The sequence below is a fragment of the Capra hircus genome, chromosome 2, assembly GCF_001704415.2.
Source record: "Capra hircus breed San Clemente chromosome 2, ASM170441v1, whole genome shotgun sequence".
NCBI classification, from domain to species: Eukaryota; Metazoa; Chordata; class Mammalia; order Artiodactyla; family Bovidae; genus Capra; species Capra hircus.
In genome coordinates this window covers 70,665,116-70,685,968 of record NC_030809.1, presented here as the reverse complement: position 1 = coordinate 70,685,968, position 20,853 = coordinate 70,665,116, and the positions used below count along the sequence as shown (strand labels likewise).

At 34.0% G+C, this 20,853-nt stretch overlaps 1 protein-coding gene across 1 annotated transcript in view; it reads left to right on the top strand.

The window, feature by feature from the left end:
• ACTR3 (ARP3 actin related protein 3 homolog) overlaps positions 1–15,209 on the top strand; it is a 53,273-nt gene extending 38,064 nt beyond the window's left edge. Inside the window, exons 5-12 of the mRNA XM_018062016.1 lie at positions 300–395; positions 1,819–1,926; positions 4,748–4,891; positions 6,529–6,702; positions 7,146–7,238; positions 7,388–7,513; positions 12,498–12,581; positions 13,986–15,209. Of these exons, the coding sequence (XP_017917505.1) occupies positions 300–395; positions 1,819–1,926; positions 4,748–4,891; positions 6,529–6,702; positions 7,146–7,238; positions 7,388–7,513; positions 12,498–12,581; positions 13,986–14,081 (921 nt within the window). The 3' untranslated portion in view covers positions 14,082–15,209. The remainder of the gene's footprint in view (positions 1–299; positions 396–1,818; positions 1,927–4,747; positions 4,892–6,528; positions 6,703–7,145; positions 7,239–7,387; positions 7,514–12,497; positions 12,582–13,985) is intronic.

Genomic DNA, 20,853 nt, shown 5'->3' with positions numbered 1-20,853 from the left:
ATATGTTCTGACCCAGACTTACCCCATAGATTTCTAAGGGATATGGTGTATTCAGTCACATAATTTAAACTGAAGAGAGCTATGTAAACATCTCCATTTTACACTCTTGTTATATGTATGTATAGATCTATTTGAATTCTCTACAGTTTTTCGTTAGCCTGTTTGTCTTTGTACCTCTGAGTTTAATGATTTTTATGTAAATAGAGTGTTTGAAATATATTATTTCTCACTTACAAATTGTCTATAAAGTTACCACAGTAATCTGATATTGCCTATTTAAATGTTATTTAATTTCATAGACTGAACCTCCACTGAATACTCCAGAAAACAGGGAATATACTGCTGAAATAATGTTTGAGTCCTTCAATGTTCCTGGCTTGTACATTGCTGTACAGGTAAGCAAGTTTAGATGTCAAAATAAACATGGTTCTTAAATTTTAACCTGGTTTAATTTAACCTTAAAATATTTGTGTATTTTTCTTAATTTCAAAACATATCATAGTTTTCTGTTGAATTGATAATTTATTTCATTAGAACAGTGGAACTATTTAGTGAGTAAAAGAGAAGTGTTAAAAGGAAGTAAGTTGTTGGGTTTTGGATAAATTAATAAGGCCTTTTGGAAAACAGAAATAAGGGAACTAATATTTATTTAGAGTTCATGTAAAAACTTTGTATACACATTTATTTACCCTTATAACATTCATTGTGTCCTTTTTTGTAGTCTGTTTTGAATTAGTTACCACTACATATGTTTGACCATCGTCGCCATTGTGCTCCTCTGTATACTGTATATCACAAATCCCTATAATGTTTTGTCGAATTTAATTTGTATGGAAATAAATCTGTATGGAAAGTGGAATAGTTTCTCTCCCCTCTTAGGAACAGAGCTTACTTCTTACTTGTTTCTTAACCCTGTAGCAAATGTGATCCCTGGCATATCACAAATGCTTAATAGGTATATAAATTATTGTGTGGTTCTGTTAGCCCATAATGACTATGGTGTGATCCAGTGTTAAAAGTAAGAGGATGGTCTAGTTACCTTTCTAGATTCTTTTCAGCTATTATATTGCAAGTAGATAAAATAAAGCCAGCTTAGTACTGTTTTTAATTATATTGTTCGAGGCTTGGATTTATATGAAATTTAGTTTTTTTAATTGAACTAGTTACATTAATTTCTTTGTAAATGGAAAACCATACTTTATTGCTTATGCCAAGATTTTTTATAGAAAAACATTTCATCAACTTTGTTTTCCTAATTAAATCACAGTATTTGGAAATGTTCAGTGGTCTGTTCTCTGGTTATATTGCTTGTTACATATTCCTGAATGCATGTTGCATTTAGAAAATTTGGAGCTAATAATATAAGAGTGATACTTGTGTATAGCCATGTATGTATTGAATAACTAATGATTGGTGGTTGTGTGCTTCTCTACCTTACTTTTACTTTTGTGTTTGTTATAGGCTAGGCCATATACATAGAGTTTAAGTCCTATACTGTATTATCTCCTGTTAGTCTCCTATATGTTAGTACTGTAGTATCTCATGTTAGTCTTCCACTTTTTTTTGGCTATAGGAGGAAAATGGCCCTCATTAAAATATGGAAACTTTATAAATATGCCCCTAAAAACTAATTTAAGGCTTTAAGTTGTCTTAATAATATATAGGATATAAACAATTTTACTGTATAATGTAAGTTATTTCTGTGTATTTCCTTTCCAAAGATATTACATTTACAATTGAATGAAGTTCTACAATAAAAAAAAATTTTTTTCTATTAACTCTTTATTTTCTTGCCTGCCATATTTCTTTTTGTTCAAGGCCGTTCTTGCCTTAGCTGCATCTTGGACCTCCAGACAAGTAGGAGAACGGACATTGACCGGTACGGTAATAGACAGTGGAGATGGTGTCACTCATGTCATCCCTGTGGTAAGGATATTTTAAAATTACTGAATAAGATAGCAGTTAACATCTAGCAAAGTTTAATTATATGGATTAATGCCACCTTTTAAAAAAACTTGAAGTACTTATTTACTATAATTTGGTCATTGCTCAGCTATAGTTGTGTTTTGCTCACATTATTAGAATTTTATAAACAAATTCCTTTTTTTTTCTTTTTTGCTATAGGTTTGTACTGTAGTTAAAAATAATTAGAAAATTATTAGAAGTTTCCAATTTGTAGTTAGGAAATGATGAATTACAGTGTCTGGACTGGAAATGTGCTTTTCTTGTCTTAAACATGGAATTCAGTTTTCCAGTTTGGATTTATGTTAGCCAGTGAATGTGCTAAGTCACTCAGTCATATTCGACTCTTTGCAACCCCATGGACTATAGCCTGCCAGACTCCTCTGTCCGTGGGATTCTCCAGGCAAGAATACTGGAGTGGGTTGCCATTTCCTACTCCACAGCCAATGAATAGTTTTTCTTATTCTTCTTAATTAACAGATTTCATACTTGTGTTAGCTTTCTACTAAAATGGCAGTTAGTTGAAAGCACATGACCATCAGTGACTTTTGGGGAATTACATTTTTTGAATTAAAAAGCTCAAGTTGTGTTTGTGCTTTGCATGGATTTAATCAAGCACATTAAAAAAATTCATCAGATTGGATTATTTGTGAGAGAAAGCATTTTTCTGCCAAAGCCTTTCTACTTCTAATTTTTATGGACAAATAAAATTTTTTCATTGTGCCCAATAGATTCAGAATTATTACTTGAATTCATACTGATTGGGTTGGTATATATAGAAATGTTTCTCTTTTAGAAATTTTTTATGTTAAAGAATGAAATTGTTTTGAACTTTTATTTCTTCATTATTCTTATTCCTCATTTTAATGCAATGGGCAACCTCTGTTGACAATTACATCCTCAGAGTGATTATTAGGTTCAGTTCAGTTCAGTCGCTCAGTTATGTCCGATTCTTTGCGACCCCATGAACCGCAGGCACGCCAGTCCTCCCTGTCCATCACCAACTCCTGGAGTTCACTCAAACTCATGTCCATCGATTCGGTGATGCCATCCAGCCATCTCATCCTCTGTCTTAGGGTAGATGTCATAATTCACCCTCCTGATATCATAATAGTTTTAGTAGTACTTGCCCTTTTTTTAAAAAAGAAAGAAAGTTTTTTGAGACGTAATTCACACGCCACACAGTTCATTCATTTATAGTGTACCATGCAGTGTTTTTTGTATATTCATAAACTGCATCATTACCAGAGTCAATTTTAAAACATTTTTATCACTCTAAAAAGAAACCTTGTATCTTTTAGCATTCACTCTCCCTCCTTACCTTTAGCCCAGCCTACCTTTTCTGATTCTATAGTTTTGCTTGTTCTGGATATTTCATATAAACGGAGTCCTGCACTCTTGTGACTGTCCTCTCACATAGTCCAGTGTTTGTAGCATGTCTAGTACTTCACTTATTATTATTGCCAAATAATATCTTTTTATATGGCTATTCTACATTTTATTGTATTGCAGTGGGGAATATTTTAATATCTTGGATATTAGGGTGTGTCTATTTTGATAGCTTTTTATAATTTAGTTTGCGTATTTTTCTTATTGCTACATATTCTTTTCCTTTTTTTTTTTTCCAGAATGAGAACAATAATAGCAATCTTTAATAGAACTGTTCTGAGGATTAAATAATGGATACATGTATGCTGCTTAGAGATACATAAAGATTCTTAAATTGTTCATTTAAAATTCTCATTTTAACCTCAAGATCTACATTGTAGGTTATATTATCCTTTAAGGACCTCAGTTTACTTACTTATAAAATGCAAATGAGTTCCTTAACATCACCAAGTAGGTCATGGTGCTAGGATTTGAACTTGTTCTTCCTGACTGCAGCCTTTTCTTAATATCTACAGAGTTAAGCAATAATGTTTTTATCCTTATAATTAATATTTGAGTAGGTAATTTGCAAAAAAGAAGCTACCAACTTGGAACAGTTTTATGAAGCATATTAAGAATTGGGTATTCCTATTATTTTTTCCTGCATTCTTTTGAATTAATGGAGTGTTTTTTATAATTTCATTTTATCTTTTTTACTGACTTGGCTATGCTGTGTATTTCTTTGTTACTGTCATTTGGTTTTGGTGAGTTTTGCTGTATGGTTTATAGTAAACATCTCTAACTTACCATAATCTAATAATAATATTCTACCTTTTCATAAATAACAATGTTAATGAAATTTAGTTTTGTTACATTATTTTTGTACTTGTGAGTGTTAGTAGTAAATTTATGAATTCATTCTGTAAAATCAAATTATTTGGAAGTATTATGGTGCATGGACTATGTCAGGCTTAAGTTGGTACCTACTTCATTATAAATGATAGAAAATGTGTGTTAATGATTAAATTTCCTACAATGCAATTTAAAATTTTTTCTGAAATTATAGTAAATTTAAAATGATATCCTATTTGAAGTCTGTTATATAAAACCTTTAATACTTCTAAAATTCACTATTTCTTTGTTGTTGAGTCATTTCAGTCTTTGTTATAAACTCTTAGCAGTGGGATAATAAATCTAACTTGCCATTCTTATTCATGGTGTCTGTACAGTATTGTAAATTCTGTGGTAAGTTAGCTGTAAAGAATACAGTTGACGAATAAAGACTAGAAGAATTTTCCTGGAATGAAGCAATACTTAAGGATACAAGTGTAGTAATCTAAGAAATTGGTCTTTAATGATTAGTTTAGGTGATTGTTGAAAACATTGAAAGTAAATTTGACACTTTTTCCCCATCTAGGCTGAAGGGTATGTGATTGGCAGCTGTATTAAGCACATTCCAATCGCAGGACGAGATATAACATATTTTATTCAGCAATTGTTGAGAGACCGAGAAGTAGGAATTCCTCCAGAGCAATCCTTGGAAACTGCTAAGGCAGTGAAGGTAAAAAATAATGCTGTGAATATAATTCAGTTAGAAATTAAAGTTATGTTTATATTTATAATATTAACAGGAAAAATTCTTAAGAACAGTAGTTTAAAAAAAGCTTTTGTTACCAGTTACAAACCACTATTCTTATTTATATTTTTTCTCTGTATTTCTTATAGGAAATTTTGGGAGCTTAGCAACTTGTTGCTTGCTCTCACCACATTTCACATTTGAGAGGACTAACATATAAGGACATTTATACAAACTGACTTCAACATAGTTACTGTCTTTAGTAAAATAAATGTAGCATGCCTTGGAGGTACTGTGGGTTCTGTTCTGACCCACTGTGGGAAAGGGAGTATCACAAAAAAGCAAGTCACAAATTTTTTGGTTTCCCAGTGCATTTAAAAGTTATGGTTACACTGCAGTCTATTAAGTGGCAATAGCATTATGTCTATAAAATGTACATACTTTAATTTGGAATCCCATACTTTAATTAAAAAATATTTATTGCTAAAGCATGCTGTCATCTGATAATGCAGATGCCAGATATCTTCAGTTTGTAAAAAATAGACTATTGGCGAAGCACAGTAAAATGGGGTATGCCTGTAATTAGTTCACTTCAGAGTCCTCCCATCTCAATTTTCACTGATTTCTTTATTTCTGATTCTAACAGTTATCTGTTACAACAAAATTTTTGGTGTCATTGATTCACTGGGCTATAGGATAGATGCAGTGGTTGGTTCAAATGATATGGCAGATAGAAAAAAAATGTGAAGGTTGTGTAAGGTATTTTAATAATTTGTAGGCTACACTAGGGCTTATGCAAAATACCAAAATATTTAGCATTGCTTTTTAAAATTTATCATTTGTCAACATATCTAAAAAAAATGTTTTAAAATTTCATATATGTTTTTGTATATGCTTTTCATAAAAGCAAAACTTCCCAGGTAAAAATAATTCCATTGATTTGACAGTCTTTGCATGATTATAGTGTTTTCCTTGCTTATCAGAGATTAGGAATGAAAATGAATTTACTACTTCCTAGATAGTAAAGGAATTTGTTAATGGTTGCCAAAAGTCACCTCAGAAATTTTATTTACTGAAGCATAGTTGCTCTAATATATATGTTACAGGTGTACAGCATAGTGAGCCATAGCTTTTAAAGATCATACTTCATTTAAAATATTGGCTATATTCCCCATGTTGTACAATATATCCTTAAAGTTTATTTTATACCTAATAATTAGTACCTCTTACTGTATTATAATTTGTGTGGTTATGTCAGGTATTTATTCTGCAATTCTTTGTGTATTTTATGTTTTCTCTTTTATAAAATATAAAGTCCTTTAATTATTGAAACAGTATAAAATTTTGTATGACATTAATGAGTGCTTTCATGAAGTAGCACTAAAATATTAGAAATTGACTCTTTGTTAAGTCTTATTCTATTTGTATGTGAAGCCCAGGAGATGAGCTGTTTATTTGTACTATACATATGATAACATCCTAACATAAAATTACTTCATCTTAGTCTCTGAATTTTATTTTCTGAAGATATTTTTTCATTTGATTTTAGTTAACTGAAAATAAATACCATTCTGTTTTGCTTTTCCTAAAACAAGAGGGAAAAATTACTCTTCGTTTTCTAGGAGCGCTATAGTTATGTCTGCCCAGACTTAGTAAAAGAATTTAACAAGTATGATACAGATGGATCAAAGTGGATTAAACAGTATACTGGAATCAATGCTATTTCAAAGAAAGAGTTTTCCATTGATGTTGGATATGAGAGATTCTTGGGACCTGAAATCTTTTTTCATCCAGAGGTAAGTTTTGTTTCTTTTTTTAAGATAGACTTGTTTTGAATTATGCTGCAGAAAATATCGGTTAATAGTATCAGAGAGAGTTAATCTCAGGAACTTTTCTTTTGAATACTAAAGTGCTATAGTGAGTAATCTTTACATCAATGTATGTTCTCATCAGCACTGTAAAGTATTCCTATGTATATAGATTTTTGCTGGGTCATAGTATATGTTTGGCTTTACATTTTTGCTAATCTGATGTTTATGAAATGGTATATGTAATCATTATTTTAATTTTATTTCTTTCGAAATTTCTGATTTCAGTGTCTTTAATTTGAATTAGAGACCAGAATTTATTATTTCTAGAAGTCCTTTTATTTTTTAACTGAAAAGTTTCTTAATTTTTAATTGTGATATTTAAATCAGTAGTGGTCTAATCTCTATCATGTGTCCAACTTACTTTTCAGTTTGCTAACCCAGACTTTACCCAGCCTATCTCGGAAGTTGTAGATGAAGTAATTCAGAATTGTCCTATTGATGTCAGACGTCCTCTCTACAAGGTCAGTGTTTATAGCAAAATTGTTATTCTAAGTCACACTTTAAAAAAAAGTGTTTATTTTCTCTCTGTTGGTGAATGTAGATTTAAAAACACGTCTAAACTTCTCTTTATGTAAAAGTTCTATTTATTTATTTTTCTCTACTAATACAGAATATTGTCCTCTCTGGAGGTTCAACCATGTTCAGGGACTTTGGACGTCGTTTGCAAAGAGATTTGAAAAGAACTGTAGATGCCAGGCTGAAATTAAGTGAGGAATTGAGTGGTGGTAGATTGAAGGTAGGTTTTCTCAATTATTGGTGGAAAGGTTGATGGTGCCTTGATTATTGTATTGGAAATGTAGAATGTCTGCCAGCTTTCTTTGGAAGGTAAGAGGAGCCTGAGGTACCTAATGGAAAGTGGTTAATTTTATAGATTAATATCCATGATATTCTTGGTCATTCTATTCCTCTAGGATATTACCTATATTTCTGGAAAATACGACAACCAACTGCAGTATTGTTGCCTGGAGAATTCCATGGGCAGAGGAGCCTGGTGGGCTGTCATGGGGTCGCAGAGTCAGCCATGACTGAGTGACTAGCAGTTTCACTTTCATAGCTATGAGAGAGATTTTCTTAATGTTCATCTCACAAATAATTTACATATATAATTTACATATACTTGTTGCATATTCCAGGAATAATATTCTTTATGAGTCTACAAAATATTAAATACCTTTTATAGCAGGACAACAAAGCAGAGTTGAAAGAGAGAGACTGTTGTGTGATTTCACCTGTTTTCACACACTGACTTTATCCTCTCCAATAGCAGCCTCATAGTGTGAAACTAGATTGGTGGTACAGCAAAATAACCTTTCAATTTCTGTCCTGTAATTCTGGGCTTGCTGTCAAAAAAATCAAAATTAACTTCAAATTCTCAGATGACTGCTTTCTATATTTATAAGACAAATTTTCAGTAAATTTTGTTATATTTTCATTATATGTGGGATATTGAAGCGAAACATTGATTCAGAGGATATGTTACTACGTAAAACACATTTATGCAACTTGGAAAATTACCAAGAATGAGGGCTTCATCCGAGACTATCAGTCACCCAAAATTACTTGAAAGTAGTAGATACAGCACTCTGTGGTTTACTGCTGTTTGAAGAATTGCATGATAGCTGACTGCTTTCAGCCCCTAAATTTTGATTATCTTTAAACTATTCCTTCAGTTCAGCTCAGTCGCTCAGTTGTGTCCGACTTTGCGACATCGTGAATTGCAGCACGCCAGGCCTCCCTTCCATCACCAACTTCCAGAGTTCACTCAAACTCACGTCCATCGAGTTGGTGATGCCATCCAGCCATCTCATCCTCTGTTGTCCCCTTCTCCTGCCCCCAATCCCTCCCAGCATCAGAGTCTTTTCCAATGAGTCAACTCTTTGCATGAGGTGGCCAAAGTACTGGAGTTTCAGCTTTAGCATCATTCCTTCCAAAGAAATCCCAGGGCTGATCTCCTTCAGAATGAACTGGTTGGATCTCCTTGCAGTCCAAGGGACTCTCAAGAGTCTTCTCCAACATCACAGTTCAAGAGCATCAATTCTTCCACGCTCAGCTTTGTTCACAGTCCCAATTCTCACATCATACATGACTACTGGAAAAACCACAGCCTTGACTAAACAGACCTTAGTCGGCAAAGTAATGTCTCTGCTTTTGAATATGCTATCTAGGTTGGTCATAACTTTTCTTCCAAGGAGTAAGCGTCTTTTAATTTCATGGCTGCAGTCACCATCTGCAGTGATTTTGGAGCCCAAAAAAATAAAGTCTGACACTGTTTCCACTGTTTCCCCACCTATTTCCCATGAAGTGATGGGACCGGATGCCATGATCTTCGTTTTCTGAATGTGGAGCTTTAAGCCAACTTTTTCAGTTGCCTCTATCACTTTCATCAAGAGGCTTTTTAGTTCCTCTTCACTTTCTGCCATAAGGATGGTGTCATCTGCATATCTGAGGTTATTGATATTTCTCCTGGCAATCTTGATTCCAGCTTGTGCTTCTTCCAGTCCAGTGTTTCTCATGATGTACTCTGCATATAAGTTAAATAAGCAGGGTGACAGTATACAGCCTTGACACACTCCTTTTCCTATTTGAAACCAGTCTGTTGTTCCATGTCCAGTTCTAACTATTGCTTCCTGACCTGCATATAGGTTTCTCAAGAGGCAGGTCAGGTGATCTGGTATTCCCATCTCTTTCAGAATTTTCCACAGTTTCCTGTGATCCACACAGTCGAAGGCTTTAGCATAGTCAATACAGCAGAAATAGATGTTTTTCTGGAACTCTCTTGCTTTTTCCATGATCCAGCGGATGTTGGCAATTTGATCTCTGGTTCCTCTGCCTTTTTTAAAACCAGCTTGAACATCAGGAATTTCACGGTTCACTTATTGCTGACGCCTGGCTTGGAGAATTTTGAGCATTACTTTACTAGCGTGTGCTGCTGCTACTGCTGCTAAGTCACTTTAGTTGTGTCCAACTCTGCGACCCCATAGACGGCAGCCCACCAGGCTCCCCCGTCCCTGGGATTCTCCAGGCAAGAACACTGGAGTGGGTTGCCATTTCCTTTTCCAAAGCATGAAAGTGAAAAGTGAAAGTGAAGTTGCTCAGTTGTGTCCAACTCTTCGAGACCCCATGGACTGTAGCCCACCAGGCTCAGGCTCCTCCGTCCATGGGATTTTCCACACAAGAGTACTGGAGTGAGGTGCCATTGGCTTCTCCGACTAGCGTGTGAGATGAGTGTAATTGTGTGGTAGTTTGAGCATCCTTTGGCATTGTGTTTCTTTGGGATTGGAATGAAAACTGACCTTTTCCAGTCCTGTGGCCACTGCTGAGTTTTCCAAATTTGCTGACATTGAGTGCGGCACTTTCACAGCATCATCTTTCAGGATTTGAAATAGCTCAACTGTTGGAGTACAGTAAAAAGTGGTGGTTTAGTTTTTAATGACTGATTGCAGCTAAATAAAAATGTTTAAATATTTTTATGCTTCATTCACATTTCTAACTAAGAACTGAGAGTTTTTTTTTTCTCTCAGTGATGTCAGCACTGTGCTAACATATTTAATCATATAGGAAAAATCATACATACTGGAGTACTCCACCTCCTTCTCTTTTATTTTACTCAGTAGTTATTTTTATGGATCTTTATAACATCTTTATATATCTGTATTTAAATCTTGCTTTTTTTTCTGTCAATCCAATTTTAAATGACAGTCAAATAGCGTTTTTTTAGTAACAAAAAGCCATATCTTTTTCTGATACATAAATTAAAAAAAAATTTTTTATACCAAAATAATTTCATACTGTAAAACTGTTGGCAAATTCTAGTGGAATTCCTATATATTCTTCTCCTAGATTTCCAAATTTTAACATATTTGCTTTATTTTTCTATTTTTATAAATATATGCATGTATACAAATAGACGCATGTATCTTCCTGAACTATTAGAGAGTGAGTTGCAAATGTAGCCTGTTACCCCTAAATGTTAGTGTATATTTCCTAAAAACAGGCCATCACAATTATCAAAACCAAAAAATATATATATATATATATTCTTTTTTTTCTAGTCTAGGGTTCAGTCCAAGATCATATGTTTGAATTTGGTTTCATTTCCCTCGTCTGGAAAAAGTAGTCTTTTTTTTTTTTTTTTTTTTTTTGTCTTTTATAACTTCAGTATTTTTGAAGACTACAGGAAATTTATTTTGCAAGCTGTTTCTCAGTTTGAGTTTGTCTGATATTTTCTTATGATTAGGTTCAGATAATGCATTTTTTGCAGTAATAGTACAGAAGTGGATGTTGTATTCTTTTTACTGCATTGTATTGCCAGATGCATGATTTGTTTTATGTTAACTTTGATCACCTGGTTAAGTGTGTCAGGTGTCTCTATTATAAAGTTATTGATTTTTCCTTTATATTTAATAAGAATCTTATAGGATGATGCTTTCAGATTATGTGTAACTGTCTTGTTTTTCATCAAAGTCTCAGCCACTGCTTATAGCATCATATTTTGTTATTGCTGTAGTAGTTGCCAAATGGTATTTTGCAAATTCCATTATTTCTTCTTTGTTTCATAGTCTCATTTTACTGTAAGAAAGAGTATGTTTTTCCCCCTTATTCGTTCATTAATATCCCTGAATTCCTGATTTCTCAGTTATTCTCTAGGTGCTATCATTAATATTATGATATAACATATCTTTAGTACTATTATTAAGTTTGATGCTCAGACTTTCTCATATTTGCCTAGTAAGAATCCTTCAGAGGTGGCTTTTATTCCTTTTGTTGTGGCCCCAGTATTCTGCAGGTACATCCTAACTTTCTGAAATAGCAAGATATTGCAAGTTCATCTTGTACTTTCTCTTCTCCAGTCTTGAAATCAGCCATTTTATTTCAAGGCACCCTTGTTCCTTTTAGTGGAGAATGCTTTTCTTGTCTTACACATAAAATAGACAAGCAACAAGGATTTTACTGTATAACACAGGGAACTATATTCAGTATCTTATAGTAACCTCTAATGGAAAATAATCTGAAATCTCTTTATCTATACAGATATGAATTACTTTGCTGTACACCCAGAAACTAACACAATATTGTAAACCAACTGTACTTCAATTAAAAGAAACCAAGATTTGGACACTAGATATATATTCAGTTGTTACTGAGGGGTCAGTGCATCTAGGCCTTGTTGGCAGTCAGATGTAGTGTGTGTGTGTGTATGCATATAAATCTAGCTCTCTGTATAACCTAAAAACTACAGTTTCATACTGATAATAGAAGTTCCAGAGTACTGTAAGGTTCATTCTAGCCTTATACCTTCCCATATTTGTAATGCTCTTCTCTGATGGTAAGAAACCAGCCTTATGTTTGTTGTTTGCTCAGTCCTGGAATACATATATAGTAGTTTCAGAATTATTGATACATGCCACTGTGAGAGATAGACTGACTAATGAGAGTTCAGTGTTTGCTTAGTTTTTAGCTTAACCCTGAGGGCGTAGTCCTAATACTGTGGTCATGGGTTACCTGGATTAGTTCTTTTCCCTTTACTGTGGTTATATTTTTTTTAAAAAATAATAAAATTAGCTTAATTTGTTTCTGTTACATTGTTTTGCCCTATGTACACCCCCACCTTCACATCTTTTTTTGTTTGTTTATTTTTGAGCATGTACAACTAAGGTTAACTAATACAGGAGTTGTTATATGAGTTTACCATTGAACTGATCTTACTATATCTTTTATAGCCAAAACCTATTGATGTACAAGTCATTACACATCACATGCAACGATATGCAGTTTGGTTTGGAGGATCTATGCTGGCTTCCACAGTAAGTGAGATGAAGCTTACTTTAAAATTTGACTTTTTTGTTTTAAAGATAAAATAATTTATCAACTTAAACAATTTAGAGCAACAAGAGAAATTTCTTAGGTTTTTATGTAATATTGCACAGGAAAGTTTTAAAATTGGACACACATAAACATAGTATTTTTGAAAAGTGGAATTCATTTGGACTTACTGGTTTTTGGGGGTGGTTTTTTTGTTGTTATTCTTGCTAGACATTTTTTGAGTGAGCACTTCTTTTTAAAATTTATTTAATGTAGTTTTTTTGACTGTGGTGAATCTTCATTGCTGCACGTGAGCTTTTTCTAGTTTTAGCAACTGGGGGCTGTTCTTCATTGCAGTGTGCAGATTTCTCATTGTGGTAGCTTCTTTTGTTGCAGAGCACAGGCTTAAGTCTGTAGTAATACAGGTATCAGAAGGTCATTGTTTTTTCTGTACAAATATTTTAAAATATTGAGTTACCACATAAGAAGTATGATGTTCTAAACTGAGTCAAGGGAATTAATAAGTTACCTCTCCCAAACCAAAACATCTTAAAGTCCCTTTGAAAGATACTTTAAATGTTAACATCCTTTGCCTAGTAAATAGTGGTATTCTATCCTGTAGTACATGGAGAAGGAAATGGCAACCCACTCCAGTATTCTTGCCTGGAAAATCCATGGACGGAGAAACCTGGTGGGCTACAGCCTATGATGTCGCAAAGAGTTGTACACGACTGAGCGACTTCACTTTTTTAGCTTTATCCTGTAGTACACAGTATAAAATAAAATGTAAGAACTTTATTTGAATTATTGAAAACTATACAACCTTGGATTTCAATAAAAGCATTTAAAAATAAGAGGTAAAAGTTATTTTCTTCCTTAATTTGAATTGTCTTCATTTGTGATGTCTCTGTCACCTAGTTGAGTGTGTAACTTTCCCCTTGAAGAAATGAGGTGATAGACTACGGAACAGTCTGTCTATACCAGACCTTCAGTGAGGAAAGCAAGTTCATCTAGAAGTTTTTGGAGCATGACCTAGAATATATCGCCTGTAACTTATATGAATGCTGCTGCTTTTCTTGTTTCAGTGTACAGTGTGGGAAAGCCACAACAGAATAGTTGGGCATTTGAGATTCAACCTTCCATTCCATTCAGTTTTTTCAAAATTGAAAAGTTTCAGGTGAAACAGATGTTGAGGAGGGGGATTGGAGAGACTTTTGTCAAATGCTCATTTTCAGTTTTGGTTACACACTTGTAGCTGATTTTGAGTCACAGTTGCTAGAATTTCAAAGCTTTGTTCAGCTACCATGAATGGACTGATAAACGTTTTAGATTTAACATATTTATCTTAAAGCATGTCGAAAAGTGTTACATTTTTGACCTTTCCAAAAATCTGTTTTCATTTTCAGCCTGAGTTCTACCAAGTATGCCACACCAAAAAGGATTACGAAGAAATTGGACCTAGCATTTGTCGTCACAATCCAGTGTTTGGAGTCATGTCGTAAAATTGGCTTCATAGTTATTGGGGTTAGGGAGGTGGGGAAGAAATAGTCTTTCTGATTACCTGTTTTGTCTGGATGGCTGGTTTTAAACCTGACTTGAAATAATAAGACCAAACATTAATTATACAGGAATATTTTAATAAGTATATCAACATGCGAATGTAGAGGAGAGCCAAAATGATTAAGTGTTTTTCTTTAGATTGAATATTTGAATCTTACGTGTATCAAAAAGAAGTGGGTTTTAGTTCTTTCTGTGCCCTGGTATTTTGTATATTATTGAATTATCCAAGATTTGATGGGATTTATCAGTATGTAGATAGCTCTATAATGCTTGAATTGTACACTTTGAAGTGTGCAATGCAAGAGCTTGTTTATATTTCATACTTTTTATACTTTGAGGAAAAAAAGTCAAAGAAAAACTAGTATTTGAGGGTAAAAAAAAAAAGTGACCAAGTAAAGGATAAATACAAAAAATAGCCTGTGAGACTTGGCGTACACACACACTCATGGGATTCCAGTTATTATGAAGTGCTTCCACCCTCCTGTGCCCCCCAGTGGTTTTCTTTGCAAGTGCTTTTGGAACTAAGAAGCTAGTGTCTTGGATTAACTGATGCCTGCTAGTGCTTTCTGATTACTCGCATTCTGTTTTCTCGCTTTAAAGGAAAAGTAAAGACAAGACTGTTGGACCAGTATTGCAGTTCTGTAGTGTCATTTCTTATTAAAAAATGAATAATTTGATTACCCAAATTGGTATATTTAAAGCCTAACACCATTCTAATAAAGGCACAAATTTCTTTTTAATACTTGTTTCAAGCTCTTTAATCTTTATAAGTTAACTAATAAATCTATTTTCTTCAAACCTCTGCAATAGTTCTTTAAAATCTCAACAGTTGGTTAGTGAGCTGACTTTTTTATGTGCTCTAAACAAATAATTGTGAACTTTTAATATGTTGAGTGCTTTCATTTTGATAACTGGATCTCCATTTGATACTTTCATTTGTATAACCCATTTGCAGTCCAGAAATTTTTTTAGTGCCAGTCCCTGACATATGGAAAGTTAATTTTCATTACATTTTAAAATATCTGGATCATGAAGAACAAGTGATGAAAATAAATTAAAACTGAATTACCTTTTCTAATGTTTTTTTTTAGAAGCAGTGTCATTCTACTTTGTGTTTATATATTTATATGCTTTTTATTTCTGTTGAAATAGTAGAATTCATTGAAATCTCTATATATATGGTAGAAAATTTCTTGTGAACTTGAAATTTTGCCAGTTATTTATAGAAGACAAATGAGAGATGTTTTATAGGCTTTTAGAACTTAAACAGTAATACTAGTGAACACTTGAACTTCATTATCCATGAAAATAACACACAGGATTAATATTAATATATACTTCTGTCCAAATTTTAAAGAACAATTAAAGTGTTTTTGTCTTTAATATAGATCTGAGGAGTAAACTTTAGTTTTTATTTAGAGTGAATATGGATGTTTAAAATTATGTTAATCATTTATGTGAATCTTAATTCTTTGAGTGTGACAGTCAGGAACATACTGTATGTTGTAAAGTGGTAATCCTGTCAGGATGAAAGATCTTGTTTTATTTGAAAAAGTATTTCATGAACATTGTTAAAAAAAACTGTTCAAGTACTACCAAAGAGTACATAGTGAAAGATTTCTTTCCTACCCTAGCCTGTCTCATTTTTTCTCATCATTACACTCTTAGAATGTCTTTTATGTCCTTGTAATTTTCTGTGCATATAGGAATGAATATAGCTCCCTTGTTTTACAGAAATAAGAGCTTACTATATATACTGTTCTGCACTTTGCTTTTTCAAAGATCTTTTGATATAGAACTAAATTAATAAGCATTAAAGATTTTATCCTCCTGGCCCAAAACAGTATTATTATTAGTATTGTCATAACTGTCTTTTCCATCTGAGATGATTGAATAGTAAATAAATAAACTTGAGGGTCAGAAATTTTGTTTTAAGCTTAAACTTACTTGGGGAAACAAGAAGTCTCTAGCCTTTCCTGTATGTTTCCTGGTGTATAATATGATAGAAACAGTACTCTTACGTCCTTTACATCTCTCCTGTCATTGTATATCATTAATTTATTGCACCCTTGGTTGTATATGTGTAGAGGTTGGCCAAGGTGATTAAAACCTATAACACTGATAAAAGAAACTGCATAAGCATGTTACATGGGAAAAACACCAGACTGAAGCCTGAAGCCAGTTGTTGAAATTTTTATTCTAGTTCTACAGATTGATAATACAACTCCTTCAACTTTTATTATTGTTGTTATTGTTAAAACATGAAAAAACTATTTATATAATCATGGACATATTGTTTGAACTTGCTGGACTTTAATTCAATTTATATATAAGATAGTAGTGTTACCTGGAGCTTCCATGGTAGCTCAGCTGGTAAAGAATCACCTACAATGCGGGAGACCCTGGTTTGATTCCTGGGTCAGGAAGATCCCCTGGAGAAGGGATAGGCTACCCACTCCAATATTTTTGGGCTTCCCTGGTGGCTCAGATGGTAAAGAACTCCCCCCCGCAATGTGGGAGATCTGGGTTCGATCCCTGGGTTGGAAAGATCTCCTGGAAGAAGGCATGACAACCCACTCCAGTATTCTTGCCTGGAGAATCCCCATGGACAGAGGAACCTGGCAGGCTGTGGTCCACGGGGTTGCAAAGAGTTGGACACAACTGAGCGACTAAGCATAGCACAGCACAGTGTTAACCTGGATTAACGATGCAGTTTTTATGAGTTGTGACACTATAACCTAGTCTTTTTGATTAATCTGTTTGTGGTTGTAACGGTGTTTGTAAAGGTCTCTTTTTTGATAGGCAGGACTTTTAATCAATTGGAAATACTAACGGACGGAAATAAAATAGATGATGGCTCTCTCTAACATGATGTTTACTCTTTGGTAAGTATAGCTTACCCTTAAAATCTCTAAATGGTGTATACTGCAAGTAATCATCCTGTTCTGATCCATCTTCCTTTTTGATAAGAGATAAGGCAGTTAATCTATTCAGGTCCCTTAATATACATTTTTTGGTTTGTTTTCAAAGCTACTTTAACAAATGGAAATAAATTGTTCTTGCAGTTTCTAGAAATACCTTCAGAAATAAAATGAACTGTGTGGATAATAGGCTGTTATGTTCTCTATTCTTAATCTCTAGAGAAGTCCTAGAGAATATATCTATATGAATAAAAACTTTCAGATAAGGGTGGTACTAGAGTACTTGTAACAATGTTGAGGAAATTATTTGTAATGTAAAAGCTTATTTGTGTCATTGTAGAGTGCTGTTATAAATACTGGACTTTCTGTCACTAGTGAAGTCCAGTGAATTTCTGATTTTCTTACCATCCCATCTCTGACTCTTGTGACCCCGTACTCCCTGATATTTTGTAATTCATCATCAGTAAGCTTGAGTACCTTGGATAGCCCTTAGGCAGTCTCTTCTTTAACTGTTAGCACCAAGAATCTCAGCTTTGGTTAATGGGGACTAAATATATTAGCTAACATACAAACCAAAATATGCGCCGACTCTAGGAGTGAAGCATTCTCTCATTCATATTGGAATCCTGTGCTTTAGAATATGTTTCTGTATAATAGCACTTAGTCTAGATAGGTGGCCTGGTGCAGAGTTGTTATTCAGAGTTTATAAGGAACTTTCACAGCAAATTCAGAAAATAACGACTTTATTTTTATAATTAGTTCCATATCACATCTAAGCTAACCTTAAGCAACAATAATTAGATCTGCTTGTAAATATGAAAAGTTTTTAGACATTAGTGGAAAAGGATTTCTGCTACTCATTGTTAATAACACCTCAGTACTATATAAGTGTTCATCTCTCTTCCACATTTTCCCCCAGCATTCCAGAGTTTTCTTTATAACCTGCTTGGTCTTGGTAGAACCTTGACAAAAACAAGTTAAAATCTATGGTTGTCTTTGGTATTCTCTATGCCATAATGCAGTTTAACTGATACATTTTTAACTTGGAGCTGAAAGGAAATAACACCTATTTGAATTTAGAATTACTTTAACATTGTTCCAGTGTCACAGGCACAGAAAAAAACAAAAAAAGAAAACTAGAAATGAATGATTTAGAAAAAGTGGCAATTGGAAAAATACCTGAAAGAAGAAAATAAGGAAATTAAAAATTAGGAAGAAGAAAAGTATTGTTCTTTAGTTTTGATTTTGCAAATTATTATTCTTGTACTGTTTTCCAGTGTTTCTTCACTTTTGGTGATTTTTATATATTACATTTAAAGCTAAGATGCTGAGTCAAAATAGTTTTAGTTTTATTCAGACACTGCATCTCATTTATACTCTATATAGTGCATCAAATCTGGGGCCTCTAATCTCACAGGCATTTCTTGACTACATACTGTGATTCAGGCACTGCATGAAGGTGAATAGAACATCTGCCCTGAGCTCAGAGGCTAATGTATTAGTAAAGATGCTCTCAGAGGAGTGAGGAATATTTTGCCCAGAGTTTTGCAAAATATCATGTTAACTTAGAATTTCTTTTTGTAAAGATGGTGGTAGTGGTAGTGGATTTTAGGGAGAAAACTCAGGTGAAGTGGAAAATACACACACAATGTAAGTCTGCTAAGTCACTTCAGTCCTGTCTGACTCTTTGTGATACCATGGATTGTAACCCACCAGGCTTCTTTGTCTGTGGGTCTCTCCAGGCAAGAATACTAGAGCGGGTTGCCCTTTTCTTCTCCAGAGGATCTTCCTGACCCAGGGATCAAACCCATCTCTTAGTCTCTTGCATTGGCAGGCAGGTTCTTTACCAACAATCCGACCTGGGAAGCCCAATATAAGTGTGGCTGTGGTTTAAAATTAGCTTCCCTGATGGCTCAGAAGGTAAAGAATCTGCCTTCAATGCAGGAGACCCAATTTGATTCCTGGAGTGGGAAGATCCCCTGGAGAAGGGAATGGCTGGCTACCCACTCCAATATCCCAGCCTGGAGAATTCATGGACAGAGGAGCCTGGTGAGCTACAGTCCATGGGGTCACAGAGTAGGACACGACTGAGTGACACTTTCAACACTTTATGGTTTAAAATTAGTATTTTCTGTGTGCCTGAGATTCTTAAAATACTGATAAATGTTATCCAACAATGGTTGACAAAAGTGAAATCTTACAGTAGGGTTTGTCTTATCCATATGCTCTTTCTAGGGCATTACAGTATTTCTTGGCACATTGTGGTGGTTAGGCAGTGTCTGATAGATGACTGAATAAAAGCCATTTTCACTTTGAAATGAAAACTTGAGTTACTTGAGTATATAGCTTTTTTCGTTAAAAAATATCTGTATCAGAAAACTTAAGATTGAATTATTAATGTTTTTTAATGCCAGTAGTTTTTGCCTTAAAAGTAAAACAGTGACACTTTACATAAAACAGTGGGGAATTATTTAAGTGATCAAATTTTCTGAAGTAGATCTTCAGTAGTTCCTTAACTAGGTCTTTGATCATTTTGAAATCTGATGTAAATGACCATGTCTCTGAAAATCATCGCATTGTACAAGGCTAATTGAAATGTCCTGAAATGTTTTGTAACAGTCAGTATCAACAGTAAAAAAAACATTGATTTCTAGCTCTGGTTTTTATTGATCAGTTATGATTTGTTCAAATTTCATTTTAAACCAATTTATTTAGAGGTGATGACTTCAAAATTGCCTCTGTTTTTAATTAATAAGTCAGTGGTATGGTAGGCTGTTAATTTATTGGAGGTTTATTAGAAAGTTAATACTGAATTAGAGCCACACAATCTTTCTCTTATTGGCCATACATGATATCATTCCCAAACAAATTCTTAATAATCCATTGTTCAGAAGGCTGGGCAGTAAAAAAAAATCCGAGACTTGTTTTTGGTGCCATGATGCTTAGCTGAGATATCACATACATTCATGAGATGATGAAAGTACTTCACAGGGCACTTAGTATTGAAATACTACTGGTCTTTCCTGAGATCCTGAAAGAAGAATAAGATTTTGGTAGTTGGAGAGTAGATGGGGAAGATGTTTTAGTTATAGAAGAAACAGCCTGTGAAGTGATGAGTAGTTGGGCAGAGAGTGAGCATGTGATTGTAGACAAGTTTGAAGAGTGGGGCATAAGATGAGAAGGTGTCTCCTTCAAACACTGACTTAAAAGTTGATGCACTTAAGGTTGATATCACACCCAGATTGACATTGGTATCACTGGGGAATTTTCAAAGTTTGGTCTACTTAAACTCACTTTATAGATGAGGAAACACATTGACTGTGTGAGACCACTTCAGTAGTGGCAGAAGACTTGTTGGGAATGATATTTGTTTATATTGAATAGCATATGGTTTTTTTTCCAAAATTTATTTGGCGACATTGCTTAGCCTCTCAGACGACTCATTCTCTTGGGAGAGCTCCTACCAGCACTCTTGTGCTAGATGCTGTTTACAAGAGGAAGGTATTAAATGACTCATTGTCTACCAAGTTGTGCATGGTGCCCGTAGTTACTAGGCCAAAGGGCTGAATGAATATTAAGAGCCTATCGGGATGTCTATTTGAGACAGAATTAGATGTTAAGAGGCAGTGGTCTTTAAAAAGAAAGGAAAGGACACTTCATATTCAGAACAAGCTTTGGAATTTTAAACTGTCCCAACATAGGTGAAATGGCATATTTGAGCTCTTATGCATTTTGGCCATGTAGCTCTAAAATGCTAAATTTATGTACCATATTTCAGCTCTCACTAATACAG